This window comes from Natrix helvetica (genome assembly GCF_964273705.1).
Source record: "Natrix helvetica genome assembly, chromosome: 4".
Classification (NCBI taxonomy): domain Eukaryota; kingdom Metazoa; phylum Chordata; class Lepidosauria; order Squamata; family Natricidae; genus Natrix; species Natrix helvetica.
The window spans coordinates 124,935,792-124,959,388 of record NC_138550.1 but is presented as its reverse complement, the minus strand read 5'-3'; the positions used below and the strand labels follow the sequence as shown (position 1 = coordinate 124,959,388).

The 23,597-nt window shown below is 37.7% G+C and overlaps 1 protein-coding gene across 3 annotated transcripts in view; it reads left to right on the top strand.

Annotated features, from left to right (window-relative positions):
- Positions 1-23,597, top strand: part of GAREM1 (GRB2 associated regulator of MAPK1 subtype 1) — a 77,459-nt gene that overhangs the window by 18,050 nt on the left and 35,812 nt on the right. For 2 of the 3 annotated variants that reach the window (XM_081953002.1, XM_081953003.1), the window contains exon 2: positions 5,882-6,022. In XM_081953002.1, the coding sequence (XP_081809128.1) occupies positions 5,882-6,022 (141 nt within the window). Of the gene's footprint in view, positions 1-5,881; positions 6,023-23,597 lie in introns of those variants that run through there. The other variant, XM_081953004.1, reaches the window with a different exon arrangement.

The window sequence follows — 23,597 nt, the reverse complement described above, 5'->3', positions numbered from 1 at the left end:
CATGAATAGCATGAATCTTTTCTGCCCTCCCCAGCCTCCAGGAACTCTCTGAAAACCGCCTACAAGTTATGCACTACAAGCCGCCTACAAGCTATGCGCCATTTTGGTGAAGGAGGAGGGGTTTCAGGAGGCAGACCCAGATTTTCAGCCTCTTTTTTGAGGGAAAAGGGGGCATCTTATACTCCGAAAAATACGGTATATGCGAGTTGATTAATATGCTAAATATACTAACATTCAAATTGTTTTATTTAATTAAAATTAAAGTTCATTAAAGGGCTGCATTCATTCTATGTTACTAGTTAAAAACAGAAATGATAACATTATTTACACACACACACACACACACACACACACACACCCTCCATACTCAAACACTAAGAACAATAATCTTCTGAGGACAAAGGCAGTATAACAGTTGGTTTGTTACAGTCTAACTTATTTGTAAGTTTAAGGTTATAAGCAGGTAACAGCACCTAGTCAACTTTGTCTAAATTTAAAGCTAATTAGGGTTGGTCATAATTATTACTTTCTAGGGAGACCACCAGGGAATAACTGGAGTTGGGCTAGACTGGAAAGTTGAAAAACATTTTGGAAAAGGAAAAGGCTGTAAGAAACGGCTTCCATACTGTGGCCAGTATTATATTCATCTGGTTACCAGGGTATCTTTACCTTTCTGTACAGTGGTAGCAACACCCGAGTTAAAAATATGATTGACAATTTGCAGAATTGACAAATTAAGTGGCATTTTTGCCAGTTTAAATTTTTCTAACTATAGTCATTTAATTCGGTATGCTTTTGAAATTTGCATTTACCTAAATGACAGATTGTCCTTAAAAGTAGAAATTATTTATTGAAATGATGTAAATTCAATAATGCTTTGCAGACAGTATGTATTTGTCTTGTCAGCTGAACTTTTTCCTGAAGAAGGGCATCTCAGCCAGAAATTTGGGAATACAGCTACTCTAAAATGAAAATTGGAAATGGTTCTTTCAATTTAAACAGACGGTTCTTCTGCGAATCAGAGGCTTTGTTAAACTTTTGCCTGTCTCCTCTATAATCCCTTAAAGTGTAATGAAGTATTGTCAAATAAAACATGACAAAACTGCAGGTTTATGCTGTTCCTGTGATTCTCACAACTTGTAAGTTTTTAACCTAGCATTTCAGATATGTAGGGGTACAACTGATATCGTTCCTAATTTGCTGTGTCCAAAAGAAGAGACTTCTGCATATTTAGGAATCCCATCGATTTTCCTCTCCTGTTTTAAAGCAATTTGGGAGAGAAGATGATTTGCAATCCAGCATGTCTGGACAGTGGCTGGTTGGACTATTATGGTAAGAGAAGGCTTATCATCCCCTTCCAAATATCCTGCTGGCTGTAATCATGGCAATTGTAATTCTATAGTACTGATGAGTAGTAGGTAGAGTTTTAAATGCACCCACTTAGCCAAGTTATGCTTGGCTAAGTGGGTGCATTTAAAAAAGCTTATAAGTAGGTAACAGCACCTGGGATCAGACTAATTTGCATTAGAAACTAACTTTGCCATAGTCTCCCCCCCCCCCCGCCCCTGTAATTGCACACCATGCTAAAATATTATCTGTTGATTAAACTGTTAAAAGGTATTACAAGATTATTACAGTTTAAGAATGTAAAGGTACTATTTACATAGTAAATATTTACTACCAGTAGTAATATTTACATAGTAAAGGGTACTATTATAGTAGTTGTCATTTAACCATGGCAATTGAGACTGGAATTTCTGTTGATAAACAATGTGGTCATACAGTGCAACCTCATGTGACCGCATTGCTTAGGGACAACAATCCAGTGCTCCTTATTAATGCTCTTAAGCAAGGATTGCAAGCCATTATGTCACTCCCAGGTGTCTCACAAGCTGGCAGGTAAGGCACGAACATGGGTGGCCTGCAAGGCACAGCAGGAGTGCAGCATGGTCAGGTGTAGCTGTTGCCAAGTGGGGTGGGGGTGGGGGTAAGTGACTTACCAAAGCAAATCACAACCTTTCCTGCTGGCTCCCCATTGACTTTGCTTGTGGGAAGCTGTCAGGGAAAGTTTTAAGAGGAAATCATGTGACCCCAGGATGCATCAACCATCATAAATGTGAGCTGATTGCCAAGGACTCAGATCACAATCAAATAGCTATGTGGGTGGTGACACAGCTGGAACTTCAAGCACCCCTTGTAACTATCACTACTTCAGCACAACTATCACCTTGAATGTTTGCTAAATGAATGGTCGTTAAATGAGAACCATCTGTACATACCAAATATGTGGAATTTATCACTACAGAAGTATGGATTTATCACCCATAAGTAGTAGCAAAAAAGATAGGATGATAGTTATCCCAGATTTACAGTACATAATGAAAGACCTATGTTCACTCTCTGTTTATGAGCTGGTTGCTCATATAATGATGCACAATTATTTTGTGTGATTTAATTTAATTTAATTAATTTAGGATAAACTCCATGACTTCTGTCAGAAAAGAAATGCTCTAAAAGTTGATGGTGGCTGTGGAACCACAAGCAGCGAATCAGGCAAAGGAGCATACGTGGAGGGAAAAAACTGAAGAAATGCTGACAGAAAAGAAATTATGATGATAAATAAATCAAGTAGGATTATTTGCTATGTATTTCACTGGGATAGGGGAAGGAAGGAAGGATTTGGCTGCATCTAATTGGTGAATGCTATAAGCTGAGTCAGTTCTCTTCCTTCCACCATGTCCTCTTCAAATTCCTCCTAAGAAAACATGCTTAGCTTTTTGTTTAGAAGGGGAATGCAATAGATGCCTTCTTGATCAATGAAGAACAATAACTTATCTGTTGCCATTTATTGCTAGAGAAAGCTACGGTGCAAGAGGCAGCGGCCTGCATTTTAAAAAAAAATCATTTTAAAGATAGTAGTACAATAGCACTTCTTACAGAATTTGTGCTTAGTCAAGAGTATATGAAAAATCAAATCTTTTACAAACCTGTAGTTAAATGTCGTACTGAACAGGCCCTCAAATAATAATTTCATGGTTTGCAAAATATTTCTACTTTTATTTTTAAGAGTTTAATTGAGCTTATCTTTGAATTTTTACACAAATAATCCAAAGAACAACATTTGCCTTTCATCTGTTTGTCTCATCACCTAAAAACGGAATATTTTCAAAATGTTACATTTTGGTCACATCTATCTATACCAAATTTCAAATACTTGTAGACATATTTTCTTACTGCTGTTAAGTATGTGTCAGGATTTGTCTTATAACTCATAAAATATTGAAAAAAAACTTCAATTTTTTTCTCCCCCCACTTACTAATTTGGAAAAGTTATTGTGTTTGTTGAATTGATGACATAGGAAACTCCCGTTGACAGGAAACTTAGCTATACATGTGAATCCTAATTAAAAACACGCAGAATCTTGCTATAGCCACTAAACTGGATACTTTGTTTGCAATTTGTGAATGAATCATAATGAACAACTCCCTCCCAACACAACATAGAAACTGTTCTGTTTGTTTGTCTGACAGTCAAACCCAGTTCTGTTTGGAGGGCTCTTAAACAAAACACTTCAACAAAGACCTAGATTTTCAGGGAGGTTTTTAAAATATTTTTAAATGTTTTTATTTTATTTTATGTGGATATAAGCAATCCATTTTCCATTAAACAGTGTGTTGTCTAGGTACAAATATTTTGTGCCAACAATTAAAATTTACAATCATTCATTATTTAATCTATTCTTAGTTTAATTTCCAATTCCTTAAATGTCGGATACTATAACAATCCTCATCATGATTTATTTAACTCTATTAATTATATTAACTATTAGTACATTTTCTGTATTTTGCACATCTTCTTTTACTATTAATTCTTATGTCTATCCTCTAGCCATCGGCAAAATAATTCCCAAATTGTATAATAATCCGTATGTTCTTTCTTTTTGATAACCAGTGTCAATCTATTCATTTCTACACATTCTAGTATTTTCCTAATCACATTCTCCTCTATAGGGGTTTCTTTACTTTTCCAATTTTGTGCAAATACAATCATAGCTGCTTTTATAACATAGACAATCAAATATACATTTTCTTTACTATAGTTTTCTGTAAAATCCCCAACAAAAATATTTCAGGTTTTAAATCAATATGTTGTTGTATCATCTTTTCCAGCCATATACATATTTTAGTCCAATATTTTTTTGCCTCTACGCAAGTCCACTACATACGATAGTATGAGCCAGGTGTCTGATGACATTTCCAACATTTAGCTGATTTGTCTTTAAACTTCTTCACCAGTCTAGCCTGTGGCCAGTGCCATCTGTAAAACATCTTATACAAATTCTCTTTATATGCCGTTGACATTGTTAATTTATAATTTCTATCCCATAATTGCTGCCATTTAGCTAATTCTATTGTATAACCACAGTTTTTTGCCCAAGCTATCATTGTTTCTTTCACTTGTTCTTCTTCTAATTTAAAACTCAATAAAGAGCTATACTAGTCTTTTATCACCCTCTCTTCTGTTCCTATTAGTGTCTTATCTAAGAGAAGTTAAGATCAAGATTTATCGTAATATGATCATGGTCAAAACAGCAAGGTTATGAGATTAAAAGATTGAAGACTTAGTTTCAGGTATTATTTTACAGCCCGCAAGCCTGACTTAAAGAGTTTTATAGCCTGATCTCTTAAGTCCCAGTAAGGTTCATGTGTAAGGATGCATCCCAACCAATGGCAGAGATTTGGCTCTTTTCTTTCAAGAACACTTCTCTTTCTGACTTCTAGATGGGGTGGACTACCTAGGTTTCACCCTTAGATGCTGGTGCTCCTTATTAGGAGGGTAATTCAAATCCCCCCTCTCTCTATCAAATAAAATTCCTTTTATCTCAATAGAGCATATTCTAGTTGAGTAGAACCTCCTTGATGAAGTATCAGATTGGTGAATCTTCTAGTTCAGAATGATATGATTTTTCTTTCAAAAAAGGAAAGTAAGAGAATGTTAGAAAAACTGTATAACAAAGTGTAGACTTACATTAATTTGTGAACTTCTCTTTACCAGGAGTGAAAATACTATATGTTAAGCAGGTAATCAACTTGAAACTACACATTATAATTTTGCCACCCAACAACAGTGAATAGGAAGGAGGTACAAATAGGTTTGCTATGAACATAGTCTTAAGTGACCTGGTTCCCACATAGGATGGATTACAAAACAGATCGGGAAACAGCTGAATTATATTGGAGTACAGCAGACACAGTGGTTGTTCATGTTGCACAACCAAAAAATATCTGCTTGAATCACCAATCAGGAATTTGTGATGGATAATGTTTAAGTTGGGAAAAAGTAGGAAAGTATAATTTTCTCTAAAATTAAGTAAAAATGATGATATGGGAATGACTCCCTATAATTAGTTTCATAAGCACAAAGCAGTAAAATCTAATTTAAATCACATTAAATTGACTAATTGGTTTGTATATGACCAAATTGGGTAAAAATAATGCTATAATCCTTACAACAGCTCAATGAGTATTCAGCTTTGCTTAGTATTGTAGATTGCAGGACAGAGTTGACAGGAAATGGCCTTGTACTAAATCTATTGCAGAGATTAGATTAGATTAGGATTAAAACTGTGGGCTCAAATTTTACTTTCTACCTAAATAGTTGAAGATTAATTTACTTTAATCATTAATCAAAAAAGAAGGTTGACTCAAGCTTCCAAGGTTGGTAAAATGAGGACCCAGATTGTTGGGGACAATATGCTGACTCTGTAAACTGCTTAGAGAGGGCTGTAAAGAACTATGAAGCAGTATATAAGTGCTATTGTTATTGCTATTAATTTAATAATTAATCAAACATGACTTAAACTTTAATCTCTTTTTGTAGGAGAACCTATAGATGGTCTTCGAGAGAGTGATTATCTATTGATTCATTCATGCCGACAGTGGACAACTATTACAGCTCATAGTCTAGAAGAGGGCCATTACGTCATAGGGCCGAAGATAGAAATTCCAGTGCATTATGCCGGTAAGTGTAGCTTCAATTGTGGACTTCAGAAAACTGACTAGTTAACTTGCTTGGTTTATCAGCTACAAAAAAATTATCCCTGAAAGAAACCATGACAACAATTTCAGAAGATTTATGGAAATACTGTACTTTATTTCTACAGTAGAAATATTTTATATGCTTCTGTTAAGAGTGTGATTTACCTAAAAAAAATTCATTGACTGCTGAAGGAAAATAGCGTCTTATGCAAAGCTGTTGCAATGTACAACAAATATTTTGCTTCCTGAACAGTTTTGAGTATATCTTACAGATTATGGGCTATTAAACATGAAAAGAAACTCACATTTAGCCTATCACACACCATTTTATGGAAATCTGTTTTTACAAGTAGCAATGTATACTTTCAGTATCTTTTGGCAATAGTCTGCACATATAAAAGAAACATATTAAAACATGGAGCTGTTGCTGAAGCACATCTGGTACATCAAGTTCTCCAATATCTGTGGAGATCTAAGAGTAGTGGCTGTACTGCTTGGAATGCAGTTCAGATATACCAAGCCAACTGTTGTTACATATGTGAATGAGACAGCCATGCAAGAGAGTTGCATTATATGAAAAAGAATTTGGTTCCAGGACAGAAAAACATGGCACATGAAATACTTGTTGACCCAAGAAAGATATTTTTGCCTCCACTTCACATAAAACTTGTATTGATGAAAAAAAATTATGGAACTGATGAAGAAGGAAGGTTCTTGTTATTTGAGACAGATGTCTCCAAAAATAACTGACGTCACAATTAAGCAAGGCATTTTTGTTGGTCCACAGATCAGATACATCATCAATGATAGGTGGGTTGAAGATCTGTTAGTGAGGCAAGAAAAAATGACTGGAAAGCACTCAAAAATGTCTTTGAGAATTTTCTAGGGAATTACAAAGCACCAAACTTCATTCAGCTGGTTGACAAACTTTTTACAGCACACAAGATCATGAAGTGCAATATGTCACTGAATATTCATTTTCTGCATTCAGACTTAGCCTCCTTTCCCCCCAAATCTAGGTGCATCCAGCGATGAACATGGTGAAAGTTTTAACCAGGACATTGTCACAGTGGGAAAATGGTGTCATGGAAACTGGAATCCATCAATGTTGACAGGCTCTTGTTGGATCCTGCAATGAAATGCATCAGATACCGAGTACAAATGAAAATCAGCAGCAAAACACTTTTAGCCCTGTTGAGATTCTGCTGCATGTTGAAACATTATGCAGTTAAATACATTATAATCATTAAAAGTTAATTCCACTTTTCTCAAGATTCCTATGTAATGTAATCATTCTGAAATTATGTCAGTTTGATGATAAAAAGTTTTTGAAAATTATTGCACAGCAATCAGAAGTCATTGTAAAAAATGGTCAAGTTCCAGCCACATTGCATTTAAAATATTTATCTAAGGACATGATACCCTTCTTCTATTAGTTTTCCATCTGAACTGTGGCAAAGGTGTCAGCAGAGAGCATATATTTATTGATTGGTTCTGTTGTAAACAAGTATTGGATAAATAGTCTATTCTGGTGTACTTTGATTGCGCTTAATCTTTATGGGGTGACTATGTTGATAATGCAGAAGGAGTGGAGGCAGCCTATAAAATTTTATTGGGTTTATGGAATAAGCCTGGATTGTCTTTGTCTTTTTTAAACTACTTTTAAGTCTGTGTTATGGTTTCCATTACAATTTTAAGTTTTTCTCATTTCAAAATGGAAGGATATTTTGTTATAATTTTCAACAACCATAGACGAAAGGTGTACCTGGGATTGCAAAAAATTGTTCAGCGATAGTAAATCGCATACTATTGCTGTACTCATTACATTACTTAAAGTTCATCCTGATCTTTTCTTTCTAGCAAACTGCAGGGATTCAGTGCTCAACAGGTTCCCTTTCAAGGTAGACCTATTGCACTGTCTTCCCACAAATTTAATTTTCCTTAATTTCTGGGGCAATCGAGCCTTTATTTACTAATATAAACTTTGTCAGTCATATATATCTCTGCATTTGTTCCTAAAGACAAACACACTCAATGGCAACCCACCCGTTTTCTGCTATCTTTCAATAAAAATATTGTATTCCCGCTAGTTAATAAAGCGCAAAAATATCAGTAACTCCAAAAAAGATCATGTCTTAGAATTTCTGTGCACAGCAAAGACAGTAATAAAAATCATTGCTGTTGTATGGCAGTAAAATCAATTGCAGCTTGAATAGCCCAGAATAGCCCAGAAACCAGTGTGTATGTTCTGCATTTGTATAGTTCAATAGACAAGGCTTTTTTAAACTTCTTCCGTGGAGAATGTTGTGAGAGAGTAGAAGATTACAGATTACATCTGGAGAAATTATGCAGGAAGAAAGAATAAGGATGGGTTAAGTTTCATGGCAGAAGGAAGTGGCTGGAGAAAGAGAAAGACGTGAGATTGGATTTACCATCAGGAGAAATGGTATTAGAAGGCAAATTTTGAAGACTGTTTGATACAGCAGAAAACTGGAGACCTGAGACAGTGGTTGGTAAAAAGGGGATAGAACCCCACCTCCCCGAAGAGCTCTATCCTCTGGAGAGCTGCATAAAAGCAAATATAGCATGTGGTGGAAAAGATAAAACCTCTAAGTCTGGACTACCAGCAATTGATGAGAGTCTGTGACAGCTCCTGCCTCAAATTGAACAGCTGAATGGAGCTTATGCCATAAGTTAACATAGGGTCCCCTGGGAAGGTGTGCCTGAGTAGGGCTACTTCAGGACTTGTTATCCTGACTGAAAGACAAGGAATGACCAGGATAACTCTTTCTAGAGTAAAAGAACAAGGAAGCTGATCCTAGGTTGAAGCCTTTAGCGATCGCAAAGCCTTGACACAATTTATAATTATATTAACAATTAAACTGCATTCATTCATGCGTTGAAGATAGATGCCACCTGGTATTACCACTGAAATCTGTTGGATGGATTTGGCCTATCAGTGATTTGCTCTTCCAGCTTTTCTATTTCAAAATGAAAGCGGTTCCAAGATAGAAAAATCAGAAGGCAATGAACCACAATTTATCTTCTATTGACCGGAGGCCCTTCTCTAGAGGTGATAGGCTATGAATGCCTGTATATGAAATTGGGCTGTAGGACTAATTTGGGATCGTGTGGCATCTTGCTGTATGTCCAATTCTTAGACCTCAGTGCAGGGTTGATTTTGGAATATCATTGCCTGTTGACAATGGTGGATTTAGAATCCATTATTGTGTAAGGAGATTGATTTCCAGTGGTCTTGTTTAAGAAAAACCCACTCTCCTTTTGGGAGTAAGGTTCAGGGAAGTTTTCTTATTGGTTACCAGGAGCTGTGCATGCAATACCGTACCAACAGAAGTGCTAAAGGTCTTCTCCCAGATTCTGTGAGCTCTTTCTGGATCTGGAGCAGAAGTGGGTTGCTTCCAGTTCGGCCTGGATCGGCCGAACCAGTAGTGGCGGCAGTGGGAGGTTCCACCCACCCACCTGGACATTTCTGTGCATGCATAGAAGCATTGCACGCCAGCACGAGCAAATTGATAGTGTCAAGATTTGAAACCCACCTCTGATCTGGAGGTCCTGATGGGAGTAACTCTTACCCTTATTACTTAAAGGACTATTTCAATTCAATTACTATGGACTGTCTATGCAGACTAAGACTACCTTAAGGTACCATTGATGTAAAATGCAGTACCTGCCTGTTGCGTTTATATTATGATTAGTTCTGTGTGTTGCATTGGTTTTCAGTAAGCTTCTGACCAGAAGTTGAAAAGCTGCTTTTAAGCTACACAACCCTTAAAGACTTGATACCCAGGTACCTTCAGGACCACCTTCTTCAGGTAGAACTGGTTTGAATTGGGCTGTTGAGTTTTTCTCAGCATGTGGGATTGCAATGAAATGACTAGGAAATAGTATTGGGCCATCTTTGATTCATCCGGGTGCAATTAACCTCTGTCTTCAACAAGGCATTTAAGACAGAACTTTTCCATAGCATTTTAATGTCTAAGATTGTTGGATTGCAGATATCAGTGTTAATGAATGTTTTCATAATTGATTTATTTTATATATTTGGTTTTATATGGGATGTTGTAAATCCAGAGTCTTTGTGGATTTGGCAGTACATCAATATCTTAATAACATACTTTAAATAAATGTCTATTTAAACAGTTCTTCCACCAAGAGTCTTTATAATTTGTTAATAATATAATAAATTGTCTTACATTTGTTTAAAACAATGTATATCGTCTCAATTTAAATTCAATTCAAGTTTATTTAAGTAATTTCAAGTTTATTCAAGTAAATTTAAAACAGAGTTTTTCTAGATCAGTACCTTAAACATGCAAAGATGCAGTTTAGAAAAAAAAATACTATTACATATTATTACTTCTTTTTCCAGAACAATGTGATTTCTTTCAAACACATAATAAATCTGCTTAATTTGGAATGACAGGACAAAAATGTTTATTCTGTGCAGAATAAACTTAAATATTTCAAATGTTCTGGTCTACTTGTGCTTTCACCGCAAAGCCACAAAAGTAGATAAAATAGTATCTTGTGTTGACTGGTACTTACCACTTAACCTAACCAATCAACCAAGGGGATGATTTTTATTTTTTTCTTAATAAAAAGTCAATTAATAGAAACTGCATCATTGGCAAGACTGTGTGCTTTGCATTTCCTGCCTGCCTATTACATACAATTATTATTTTCTCAATATATTTTGGTGCTGGAAGTTTATATTTTATTTTAGGTATTCTTAGGTTGCTATCATTTGGACACTTCTTTGGAGAAACCAAATGTTATATACTTTGTTTTGTATTGCCAATGCAATTTAGGATTGGTAATGAAAATTCAAATATTCATCTACTGCAATTTAGTATACTTAAAGTAGTTGGTGTTATTTGTTCCCTTAAGATAATAGATAAAGTAATTAAAGCTGTGTAATAGCCAGATCCAAAACAGGCAAGGTGTTTCAGAACTGGCATGGGCACCCTATCCTCACTGGGCCTGTTGAAAATTCCTTAAAGGAGCCACACCTTTTCCTGGGTTGACACTGTAGTTACAGGATTTAGAAAAATATTTTGAGTTCAGGTGATGTTGTGGATATGTTGATAGGATGCAGTCAAATATTGCCACCTCCTCAACACCTCTGTGACTCAAACATATATTTTCCTGATTCCATATAGCTACTGTGCAATCCCAGAAAAAGAGCAAGATTCCTTACAGGAGCTGCTAACAAATACGAGGGTGCCCGCAGTGAATCCAAAGCATCTGTAGTCATCCCACATCTCTAATGAGAATCACACTTTAAAATGAAATCTAAAATATTGTGTGTGAAGCCTAATTTGTTTTTCTGCATTGTATCACTGTCCACATTTGTTAAGGAGTGAAATTCTAGTGTGGGAATTACTTTGTTGTGAAGTAGTTCGGGGGTTGTTTACAGTCAGTATGCAGCATTTTGAACAAACAACTATTTATTTGCTTAATGTTCCAAGGCAGATTTGTGTGAGGGTGACTGATTTTGTCAGACCAGGCACAGCTGTTAAACCGAGGCTGACGTTCAAGAGTATATAAAAAGAGAAATTTCCAATATACCTAGATAATTTGCTTTATTTGAAACAAAAGATGTGCCAAAAATCCGCCTACTATAAAATACAGTAATCAAGCCCTTTATGTAAGAAAGCCAATGTTTTGAAGGAGAATTGTGTGACTTTACTATGGCAAACAATCAGGGAGAATCTAGAAGTACTTCCTTCAACTAACCACTTTTGTTAAAAGGCACACAGTTTTGCAAGCTTCAGCTCAGTTCATTAGAAGCATCGTCTTTTATAGGATTTGAACTGGGGTGGAGGCTTTAATTCTTTAACATTTTTCCCCTTCCCTATTCTGGAAAGGGCTTTGACTTTTTCTTTCCCAATATTGAAACTGTGATTAATATTCTCCATATTTATAGTGTGGTTCTGTCTGGCTTGAGCAACACTGATTGTCACTATACCAACTTCAGCCATTACAGATGACCATATCTTTTTACTTAGAAACAACCCAGCTTTAAGAGTGTTTCATTAGATTATCTATTCATGTTAGAAATTTAAGAATGTAACTAGATCTCTCTAGTTCAACTTACATCCTTGTTCTCCTTGTTGCTGAAGAATAGAAAAGTTATACTGATTGAAATTAAGTAGTACCGAGATTGCTCCAAGGTAGAATATTACATGCATTCCTCCCTCCCTCCCTCCCTCCGTGTGTGTGTGTTTCAGAAACCTTAACATTTAAGACAAACAGTGGAAGGAATTAGGCCTGTGATGGCGAACCTATGGCACAAGTGCCACAGGTGGCACATGTAGGCCTCTCTGCTGGCACGCAAGCCGTCGCCCCAGCTAAGCTCCACCACGCATGCACTTGTGCCTCCCACTGGCCAGCTGATTTTCAGGTCTCTGCAGCATGTTTAATTAAAATGCAGTTAAAACACTATATAAGCCATCAAGAATATAACTATATACACCCAACAGGAACAGGAAGTGCCTCACAGGAACAGATAGAGGTAAATCCTAGAGAGGCAGGAAATACATCACTGAACAATGGAGATGAATGCTAGAGAGGAATAAAGCTGCATACAAGGCAGACATAACACCTTTAACAGTGTAGGCATGAACGGCGGCAGGGGGAGCGTTTGGGGGGCGTACCCTCCCGAGCAACCCGCACCCTGTTTTTGATCCCAGGAGGCTGCTAGGCCCAAAATGAGGTGCAGGGGGTCATGTGCGAATGTGCAGGGGGAGGGGGGAGCACACATGGGGGTCGCTTGCGCGGGGGGTTGTGAGGGTTGTGCATGAATTGTATTATGGATGTGGGCTCGTGTGCATCTGCTGTCGTGCGCATGCGCGTGCTTTCTGCGCTTGAGGACAAAAAGGTTAGCCATCACTGATTTAGGGTGCTTTCTTTTTAAGGCCAATAAAGAAGTACACATGTTGTTTATAGTCTTCATTGTTGACTCTATATGGCTTTTTGTTATAGAATTTCTAAATTATACATTTACATATGTTTGTAAAACATCTGGAGTCAAATTTTGCATTAGATTCCAGACACATAAAAGCTGGTGCTGGGCTTGTTGCCAGATAAGGGTAAGGTCTGTCACAAGACGTCTCTATTTCTTATTTACTTGTTTGTTTACAATAAATAATGCCACTGTTTGTGTATATATACACACAGACACACACACACACCCTTCACTAACACTCGAGTTTATTAAACAATTGGGTTCAAATAACTTAATAACTATTTAAATTCTAACAATGCAGTCAGCTGAAAAAACCTAGATAAATTAAAAGAAAATAATATTTTTATTTCATTCTTAAATAACCACATATTTTTACTAACAGGTTCTGTATCCCTGTTGTGTAAATGCACAGCTTCTCAAATCTTTAAACCTTGTTTCCTGTTCCACATTGATTTTTGCTTAATACTTTCTGTTTCTCACAGCAACTAGCGAAAACCTGACTTCACAAAGAAGTACGTCACAAATGGATGTTGCAAAACCCATCTTCGCAAGTGGAGTTGCAAAAATTTAAACTATCCCACAGTGCCTCTGTGAGTTCACTGTGGCACCCTGGAGCATTATGGCACCATTTGGGAACCTCATCAAGAATATATCTTGCTTGCTTTCTTGCATAGTAATATATAGTGAGTGTTGAAAGCATAATGCCTCGGGATATATTGGAAGTATGTACCCCACATGCAATCAGTGCACGTCCTATCATGTTACTTTTATGAATATTTCTAAATTTCTCCTTTTGCAACTTCTAATTTACTAGCTGAAATTGAATGTATGTCAGAAGAAGAAGAGTAGTGAAGCTGATTGGTTCAAGATAACTTCCATATGGTGTTCTCACAGTAACTTCCTGATGACTTCTGGCAGGAATAGGGTATCTCTGGCAATGTAGTGCATGCACACTGGCTCTTCTTGACCTTTTGGTGGCTTTTGATACCATCGACTTTGGTATCGTTTTGGGTCACCTTTGGGAGCTGGGCATGGAGGCCACAGTTTTGTGCTGCTTCACCATCTTCCTACAAGACTAGTCTCAATCAGTGTAGATAGGGAGCAAGAGGTTGTGCGCTGCCACAGGATTTGGTGCTCTTTCTGCTCCTGTTTAATATCTCCATAAATGGATTATCTGGGTGAAATGATTCATTGCCACTGGTTGAAGTATCCTCAGTATTCTGATGTTACCCAGATGTATCTCTCTGTCCCAGGTCAAGTAATGATGCTGTGAATGCTCTTTCACTATGCCTGGTGTCAGGATGGGGAATATGGTTCAAATGATCCCTTGTAAGATGAACTGGCTGTGGATTGGAGGCTCCTCTCTATCTGGGAACTTACTGTCTTTAGTCCTTCATGGGGTTGTACTGCCCCAGATAGAACTGGTATGTGATCTGTAGGTTCTCTCGGGACACACCAGTTCTGGTGAAGGAGCAGATAGTAACTGTGGCTAGAAAGCCCTTTGCTTAGCTTCGTGTTGTGTGCTAGTTACACCCTTTCCTAGATCGAGAACCCTTTCTTTTAGTCACATCCGTCCTGGTCATCTTCCATATAGATTACTTCAATGCAATCTGTGTGGGGCTATTCTTAAGGAGTATCTGGAAGCTGTGACTGGTGCAGAATGTAGTGGTGTGAGCAATTCTGGGCACCCCTAAGGTTGCACTTGTAGCACCTCTGCTAGATAAGCTGCCTTGGGTCCCAGTTTGCTTCAAATTCAAGATGTTGGTTATCTTTAAAGCCCTTCACCAGGATATTTGGGGAAACCCAATCATATCATCCTGTCCCATGCAGTCAAGCAGGAGGTGTGTTGCAGATCCCATTGGTTAAATAATTTTTGACTGGCTTAAATCCAAGAAGAATGTCTACATCTACATCATCCTTGCCCTTTGAAACATCTTGGCCCCAGAAGTGAGGCATGTCCCCACATTTCTGGCCTTCCAACTAGCTCTGCCAATTGTGATGGATAGGTGAGATGAGTGAGGCATGCCCCCACACTTCTGGCCTTCCAACTAGCTCTGCCAATTGTGATGGAGGTCAAAGTGTAATATCTGACCGTGGTAGATGGCGTGTGACATGAGGGTAGTCTTTTAAAACTTGTAATATCTTAATTTTAACTTCGTTTTTAACTCTGTTTTAACTGTGTTGCATTTTTATACCACTTTTTATTTTGATTGTAAACTGCCCAGAGTGACATAGGTGTGATGAGTGATGTAGAAATGTGATAAATAAATAAATGAAAATATGGTTTCATCTTAATTGCAAATTCAGCTATTTAACAAACACAGATAACAGAGTATATTTAGGCATGAACTCTTACAATATTCGTTACTTTTAGGCAGGTTAGCCTCTCTTTCCCTAACTTGATGTTCCCTCCCCTATCCCCAATACAACACTTAACAATTTCTAGCTGGCAAGAACAGTAGTAGATCTAACACATCTGGGCAGCAGATTGAGGAAGGCTGGAGCAGATCATTGTAGCTTCTTAGAAATGTAACTGAGTGGAATGTTGTAGGGATCAAATTTCCACTGAAACAAATGACTGGCTACTGAGACAGAAGTTTGGGACTTTTTTCCCTCCTGCAACATCATGGGACTTCCATACATGAATTATATTCCAGGGCTAATCTACTGCTGTTCTGTTGCTTCGAAGTGAGAAGGATAATTTCTATGTCAAATAAATAATACTTGGGTCAGGGCAAAAACTTGGCAAGGAATTGAGTGTGTGAGCCAAAGTCACACTTTAACAACCAGGCTTGAAAAAGCAAGAAGGAAGAATCTGTGAGTGGGAAGGAGAAAGAGGAAGAGTGAGTCTCCACAGCTGTGTTCCAGCTGGCTAGGATTGCTGTGGCCCTTGGATGGGGGAGAAGTCAACTTCTAAACATTTTGCTTCCTCTGCCATCTTGTTTCGGGGTCTTTAACGCAGCTACTAAAAGTAACCTCTGTTATTTCATCTGTTGATCAGTTTATCCTTGTCATTACATTTGACTTATTGCTATTCTCATCCATTGATACAAAATTATAGAACTAAAATATATTCACACTCTTCCTTTCTCCCTCTTCTTTCATCTGTTCTTTTCAAAGAACTATTTGGGAGATTATCAGCCTGCATTAACTTGGTGCTTTTGGAAGTAAGTGGAGTTCTGGTCAAACATACCTTGAAAGCCCCCAGTTGTCTGCTTATACATATTTTAACATTTTTTGTGGTTGGTTTTTGAGAGGAAAAGGAATAGATTCATTTCCTTTGTGCAGGCAGTGAACAAAGGTAGCCTAGTGGGTCCCATTTATCTCTATCTCAAGGGCCTGGCACTTCAGACTATTAACCAGCTATAGCCAAATGCTCTGTTCCAGACTGTGCCCATTAAATCTCTTTGCTTATACACCTTTTTCAGGTTCCTTTCTATGTCATATTACCACTATTGCTGCTCTTTCTCTATTTCATTCTATTTAATCCCCAAATATTCTTTTTTCATTTACTCTCTGGTTTTTCTTTATTTTTGTTTTCATGGCAAACACTCATTTGCTACATAACTCTTAGAGTTAATCTGTGTATGTGTGTGTGAGAGAGAGAGAGAGAGAGAGAGACAGACAGACAGACGGGGAGGGGAAGGAGGGAGAATATGCGTGTGGAGATTGAACCTACTTCATATCCTGAATAGATGAATTTAAAAACAACACTGATTTCAACAGTGATGAATCCAAGTAAGGCATCATTGCCTTTTGTCATGTGTTTCCTCTGTTCTCTTGGGTGTGGATTTTCTTTGGGATGGCTTCTGAGTTTGGAAGTTATTGTAGTAATGATGGTCTCCATAGGAACTCCAAAATAATTTTCAGAGGGAAAAGTATATGCAGTCCTTGGTTGCCAATTATATTCATTTGGTTAAGAGGGATTTTTTAAAATGACTTTTAAGTATGTACTATATTTGAGGTTTACTGCTTTAAGAGGAAGGTGCTAAAAAAAACCTATCTATCATCTATCTATCTATCTATCTATCTATCTATCTATCTATCTATCTATCTATCTATCTATCATCTATCTATGTTGTTGGATTAAGTCATTCTATTTAACTTCCACTCAGATCTTCAGAAACATGTGTGGCTAGGTTTAGAAAATGCTGGTAAGTGTGGTTGGAATACCTTAATCAGCATCCTCCCTATGGAAACCAAAAGCAGTTCATGTCTGGGAACTAATGCCAGTCACGTCAGCCTTAACTTATTAAAGCAACTGACATCATAGATTTCTCAGACTGTGACTGAATTGTGGTACCAGGCGATGTCTGTTGCTGAACTGAAGCTTGCTGCTTGAGCAATTGGTGAACAAATGCTTATTGTGTACATTATTCACAATATACAGACACAGAAAACTAATTGATATATGTGTATGGAAGAGCACTCCATTTCATTGTGAAAAGCAAGTAATGAAAAACAAATTACTCTGAAAAAAGTGTTCATACAACGTGCTGGGCGTTCTCGGTTAACTTGATTTAATTTAAGGTGTATGTCTAAGTAAAGCTTATCTTCTTGTCACCATAATAAAAATTACATTACACTCTGTAGAGCGGAAGAGCCTGGGGAAAAAACTGTGATCTTGCTTGATTAATTGATAATCAGAGATGAGAAACTAAAGAAATCCTGAAAGTTTTGGCCTTTGTCAATTAGAATTCTAAGTTCTACCAAAAGCTGCTTAAAGTGAGCTGGTGGGATCTGTTGGCCATAAAAATGTGCCACAGTTGGTTTCCTGCATTAAAATTCTTAAAAAGAAAAGAAGTTACCTTGCCGATACTGAAGTCATTATTCCAGTTTTTCAAGAAACCTTTCCCACCTTCTTGAATTTCTAGTGTAAAAGAACAGACTAGTATTAATTTGTCAGTTGGATGAGAAAAACATATGGCACCGGAGTTAGTAATAAGATTCCAACCAATAGTGGGCTGATAAAAAGAACAGATGCATTATTATTTTTTATTCTGATTTTAAAGCAGGAAAGTAATGTCACCAGAGAGCTGGGAACACAGACTACAGAACACCTACAGCTACAGAAAAATATAAGGAGTGTTTACTCAAAAGCATTCCTCATAGAAATCATATTTCTATATTTTCAGCTTATATTTCTGTAGTTAAGGCCATTTGAGCTGTGAACCCATTGAAAACAATGGGCAATCAGCAGGAGTCAGGATGGAAGTGTTCAGATCACAATGAATAGTACAGGTAGTCCTCAACTTATGATCGTAATTAAGGCTAGAATTACAGCCATAAGTTATGTCAATCATGAAGTGGATCACCCCATTAAGTGAACACTCCAGTTGTTAAGCAAATCCATTGTCCATGATGGGCATTTGTACTGGAAAGTGGAATCAAGTTAGTCAGTTGTTTCTTATTAAATGTAGCATTAGGAGGTGACACAAGGTTCAGCACTACCACGATTTCACTGTAAAAACAAAATTGGCTGAATCAACAGCTATAGCAATAGCATTTTGACTTATATAGCGCTTCACAATGCTTTCTAAGCAGTTTACAGAGTCAGCATATTGTTCCCAACAATCTGGGTCCTCATTTTACTGACCTTGGAAGGATGGAAGGCTGAGTCAACTTTGAGCCTGATGAGATTAGAACTGCCAAATTGCAGACAGTCACCAGAATTAGCCTGCATTACTTAATTCTAACCACTGCTCTACTTCTCTTTTATATAATTTTTGAATCATGGGAAGAAATTATTTTATTGGTGAGGCCCCACCTGAAGAATTGAGTCGCCTCACTCTAACGAGGATTCAGTGAAACTGTAATAGTTTGAGACAATAGCAGTGAAACTGACTGGGGACTAGAAACTAAGTCCTATGAAAAAAGGTGGCCACGGTTAACTTTGAGATTACAAGCAGTCCTTGAGTTATGACCATAATTTTTTTTTTTTGTAATAAAATTTTATTGGTTTTTCAAGATTTATAGGGAAAAGGGTAAATGGACAGGTATACAAATTTTGGCAGTTGCAAAATGTGTGAGGGCCCCCTCCCTCCATACCCATAGTATACATTTATATATAATGCATTAGTATATAATTGATTACAATCAGCATATTAGTTCTATTATTAAATTCAATCAAATTAAACATTACAGTATAAAATCCAAATATAATTCCATTTTCACTTTCGGTCAATTTATAATAATATGATTTTCTTGTTTATTTTTGTGATCTGAGTCTTCTTGCTATTGCCCCATCTCCCTCCACTGGCAGAGCTCTGGCCCCTCCCGTGTCCTGCGTGTCCGTTGTAGTGTCTGGTGTTTTCTCTAGGAGTGTTTTATTTTTTTCCATAAAGGCCTGCGCCTCTATGGGTGAATTAATTCTAATTCTTGTCTCCTCCCAGAATATCAGCATACCTTCAGGCATCAACCATCTAAACCACACCCCTTTCTGGTATAATTTATTCGCTAATTGCGAATAATTTTTTCTTTTTTCTCTAATCTTCTTAGGGATCTGCTTCAGAATGGTTATCTCCATATCATGATATGTCAATGCTTGCCCCCTTTGTACACCCAGAATTTCATCTCTTGTGCTTTTTCTAAGGAATTTAATGTGAACCTCCCTGGGTACATTGTGTGTTCTAGCATAAGCTGAGTTCACTCTATAAACCAGGTCTATATCCCACCCCATCTGTTGTTTTTCTTTGTGTGTGTAGTCAGCCAGAATGTTTGTCATGATGTCCCTTATATTTTCCCCATCTTCTTCTATAACATTTTGAAATCTAAGATAATAGGACATTCTCTCAAACTCTAATTTCATCTGTTGGATGTCAAGATCTTTGTTCCCTTTCTGCACAGCTTCCACCCCCCCCCCTTCACCTCCTCCACCCCCCCTTCCACAAGATCCAGTCTCTGTGAGTTCTTATAAATTTGGGCTTGATTTTCTTTAATTTCATCTTTCATTTCCCTTAGCTGTTTCTTGATTTCCTCCTGGCCCTGTAAAATTTGTTGAAGCATTTGTTGAAAGTCCATCTCTATAGTCTTAGGTTGCATCAGTTCTGTTATCTTTGACTGTGTGGCTGGACTGGATGTTACAGATGTTGGAGCAGACGTGGCAAAGCCAGGTTTCCCAGGAGGTGGGAGTTATGACCATAATTGAGCCTAGCAATTCCAATTCCAATTGTAAAGCAGGTCACCTTTGACCGGACATGATATTACAACTTTTTTTTTTGCAGTGGTCATAAAGTGAATGCAGCCTTTATTAAGTAAATGAATGGGATGGGTTTTGCCAGAACCTGGAATGTTGGTTTCTGGCAAAACTGTTATAAATCACAGTCACCTGACTACGAGACACTGCAATGATGTAAATGTGGGCCAGTTACCAAGAGCGCAAAGCAAGGGGAGGCAATTTCAAAAATTCAAAATTGGTTTGTAAGTCCCTTTTGGGATTTCGGTCATAACTTTGGTCACTAAGCAGCAGGTCGTAAGTCGAGAACTACCTGCAAATGAATCTGTGGGTGGACATTAACATCCCTCATCAGATACCTAAAGCCATGTGCCATTTACAAGAAATAGATTCTTCCACTGGAAGCTAGAAAAAAGAACATTACAAGAGCAACTGATAATAATACAGTTACTTGGAAAGAGGATGTTTTCTCCTTCACTGGATGTTTTGAAGCAGAGAATACACAGCCTTTGGATAGGAAAGGGTTAATAGAGATTCCTGCACCAAATCTGAGTTGAACTTTATGACCTAAATGCCCTTTCCAATGCTGTGATCTCCTCCCCTTTTCAGAGCTATCTAAGCGATGAACTTGAGCAAGCACTTATCATGAGTTCAGCGAGTGGGTGGAAATTGTTGATCAACAGCAGCAAAACTGTGTGTGTAAAATGCATTTCTTTGCTCTCATAATATACAACAGTAGCATTATATTTCTGGGATTAGAAGGCAAAGTTCAGTGGAAATGCCTTCCTTTATCCTACCACCCACTTCCACTTCTCCAACAAGGTTGATTTCTAGTTCTGTTATTGGCCTCCTGACATTCTTTATTATTTGAGGTATCTGAGTTCATTTTTTTCTTGGCCGTCTTGGTCAGTTTAATTCTTGAATTAATTTATTTTTATCCGGGTGGAGGGGGAAACCCATTCTAATTTACATTCACAGAGACATCTTCCATATATTATTGTGCTGTTGACTAAGCTTTTTCATGAAATAAATTTAAATCCAAAGAGACACATTAAGAAATTACTTTCAGAAATTGACACAGTCCACCTGATCGAAGAAAACGGCATCTATTTATTTTGCTTTTTCTTATTTTTTTTTCTCTTTTATTTTTTTAGTTATGCTTTTTAGTTTCAACTGACGGTGTATGGAAAAACTGACATTTCCATCTTAGTTGTAGGTGGCGAGGGGTAGAGAACCAGTATCAAAAAAAGAACAAACTATCCATGCATTGAATCAGTGGTTGGCTCCCACAGGACCATTCTCTTAATTAGAGATCTAGTAATCCTCCAGGTAGTTGATTAATCTTCTCAGGATCTCTCACGATCACCATCACTTACGTTGGCTTCAGACACTAGGCGGCAACAATTCAGCAATCCCAACCAGGGGTAGGTTGCTGCCGGCATTACTACTGGTTCGGTGCGCGCACAATTTTATACACACGCTCGCTTGCTTTCGCTCTGCGCTCATGCGCAGAACATTAAAACATGAAAAAAAACATGCCACACCAACTGGGAACTGGTTTGGAGTCATGACAGGCCTGGGTCGCTGCCAGTTCTGATGATCCAGGCCAGCAAACCACTACTGGTCAGCCGAACTCGTCCAAACCGGTAGGAACCCACCTCTGATCTAAACAGAAGATAAAATCCCTCTACCCCATACAGAAGTCTGTTTAAAATACTCCCATTGGCAGAAAACCAGAACATACTTTTTGCCAAATTTCCTGTTGCCTGCACATATCATACACCACCTCAGTTCTGGCAGATCCTGGGCAGACAAAAAGGAGACAAGGTGGGGAAAACGAAGAAAACACTTTTTATTTTTACCAGCATGTTTGCATAACGTTCCCCCCCCCCCCAATATAATGTGTGCGGGTAGTCTTAGAGTTATGACCACAATTGAGCCCCAAATTTTTGTGCTAAGTGAAACATTTGTTAAGTGAGTTTGTCCCATTTTACAACTTTCCTTGCCACGTTCGTTAAGTGAATCACTGCTGTTGTTAAATTAGTAACACGGTTGTTAGGTGAATCTGGTTTCCTCATTGTCTTTGTTTATCAGAAGGTCACAAAATGTAATCACCTGACCCTGGGGACACTGCAAGCATCATAAATGTGAATCAGTTCTCAAGCACCCGAATGTAAATCATGTGACTATGGGAATCCTGCAACAGTCACAAGTGTGAAAACCATCACTTTTTTCAGTGTCATTGTAACATTGAACCAGAGCTAGTATTCAGCAGGTTCTGACCGGTTCTGGAGAACCGGTAGCAGAAACTTTGAGTAGTTCGGAGAACCGGTAAATACCACCTCTGACGGGCCCTGCCACCATCTATTCTCTGCCTCCCAAGTCCCAGCTGATCGGAAGGGAATGGGGAATTTGCAACAACCTTCCCCTGGAGTGGGGAGGGAATGGAGATTTTACAGTATCCTTCCCCTGCCACACCCACCAAGCCATACCCACAGAACCGGTAGTAAAAAAAATTGAATCCCACCACTTCATTGAACGGTCACTAAGTGAACTGTTGTAAGTCGAGGACTACTTGTATTGGGTTATATATAAGAAAGCAAGCTTTGGTGTGTTTCGAATTGGGTCAGTCTCTACTTCTGTAACAAATTTGATTATTAGGAGTCAGTGATCCACAACTCAACTGAGACATTACTTCTGTGTCAGTTTTTAAATTAAATTCTTTCATTTTAGGTTGCAATTTCATAGTTTGGTGTAGTTCTAGCATGTGTTGCTATGTTACCCTTAGATGTAATATTTTTCCCTTTCCATCACACTTTTGTTTAAAAAGTAACTATTTACGTTCTGCTGTCACCCTAATGATATACTTTGTGCCTGTCAGGGGGAGTTTCAAAGAAATCTGCCTTTCTAGAATGAAGAACACTTTTAGGTTGCAATTTCATAGTTTGGTGTAGTTCTAGCATGTGTTGCTATGTTACCCTTAGATGTAATATTTTTCCCTTTCCATCACACTTTTGTTTAAAAAGTAACTATTTACGTTCTGCTGTCACCCTAATGATATACTTTGTGCCTGTCAGGGGGAGTTTCAAAGAAATCTGCCTTTCTAGAATGAAGAACACTTCTGAGAATTTGTAAGGACAATAGGGAATTGTTTGTTGCCCTCTAATCACATTTCCAAGGCTTTTATCTTTATCAAGTCTTATTTGAGAACCAATAAATGCCTACTGCAGACTTCTTCAACCTGATAGATGCGGACATAAACTTGACTGTTAGCCATGTCATTTAAGGTTTATAAAAATGTAGTTCATCCAGAATCGGGAGAAAGGTTATCTTAAGAAATATAAATTGATATTTAATATGTGCTGTCCTAATTTTTTAGGAGGGAAATATAGAATA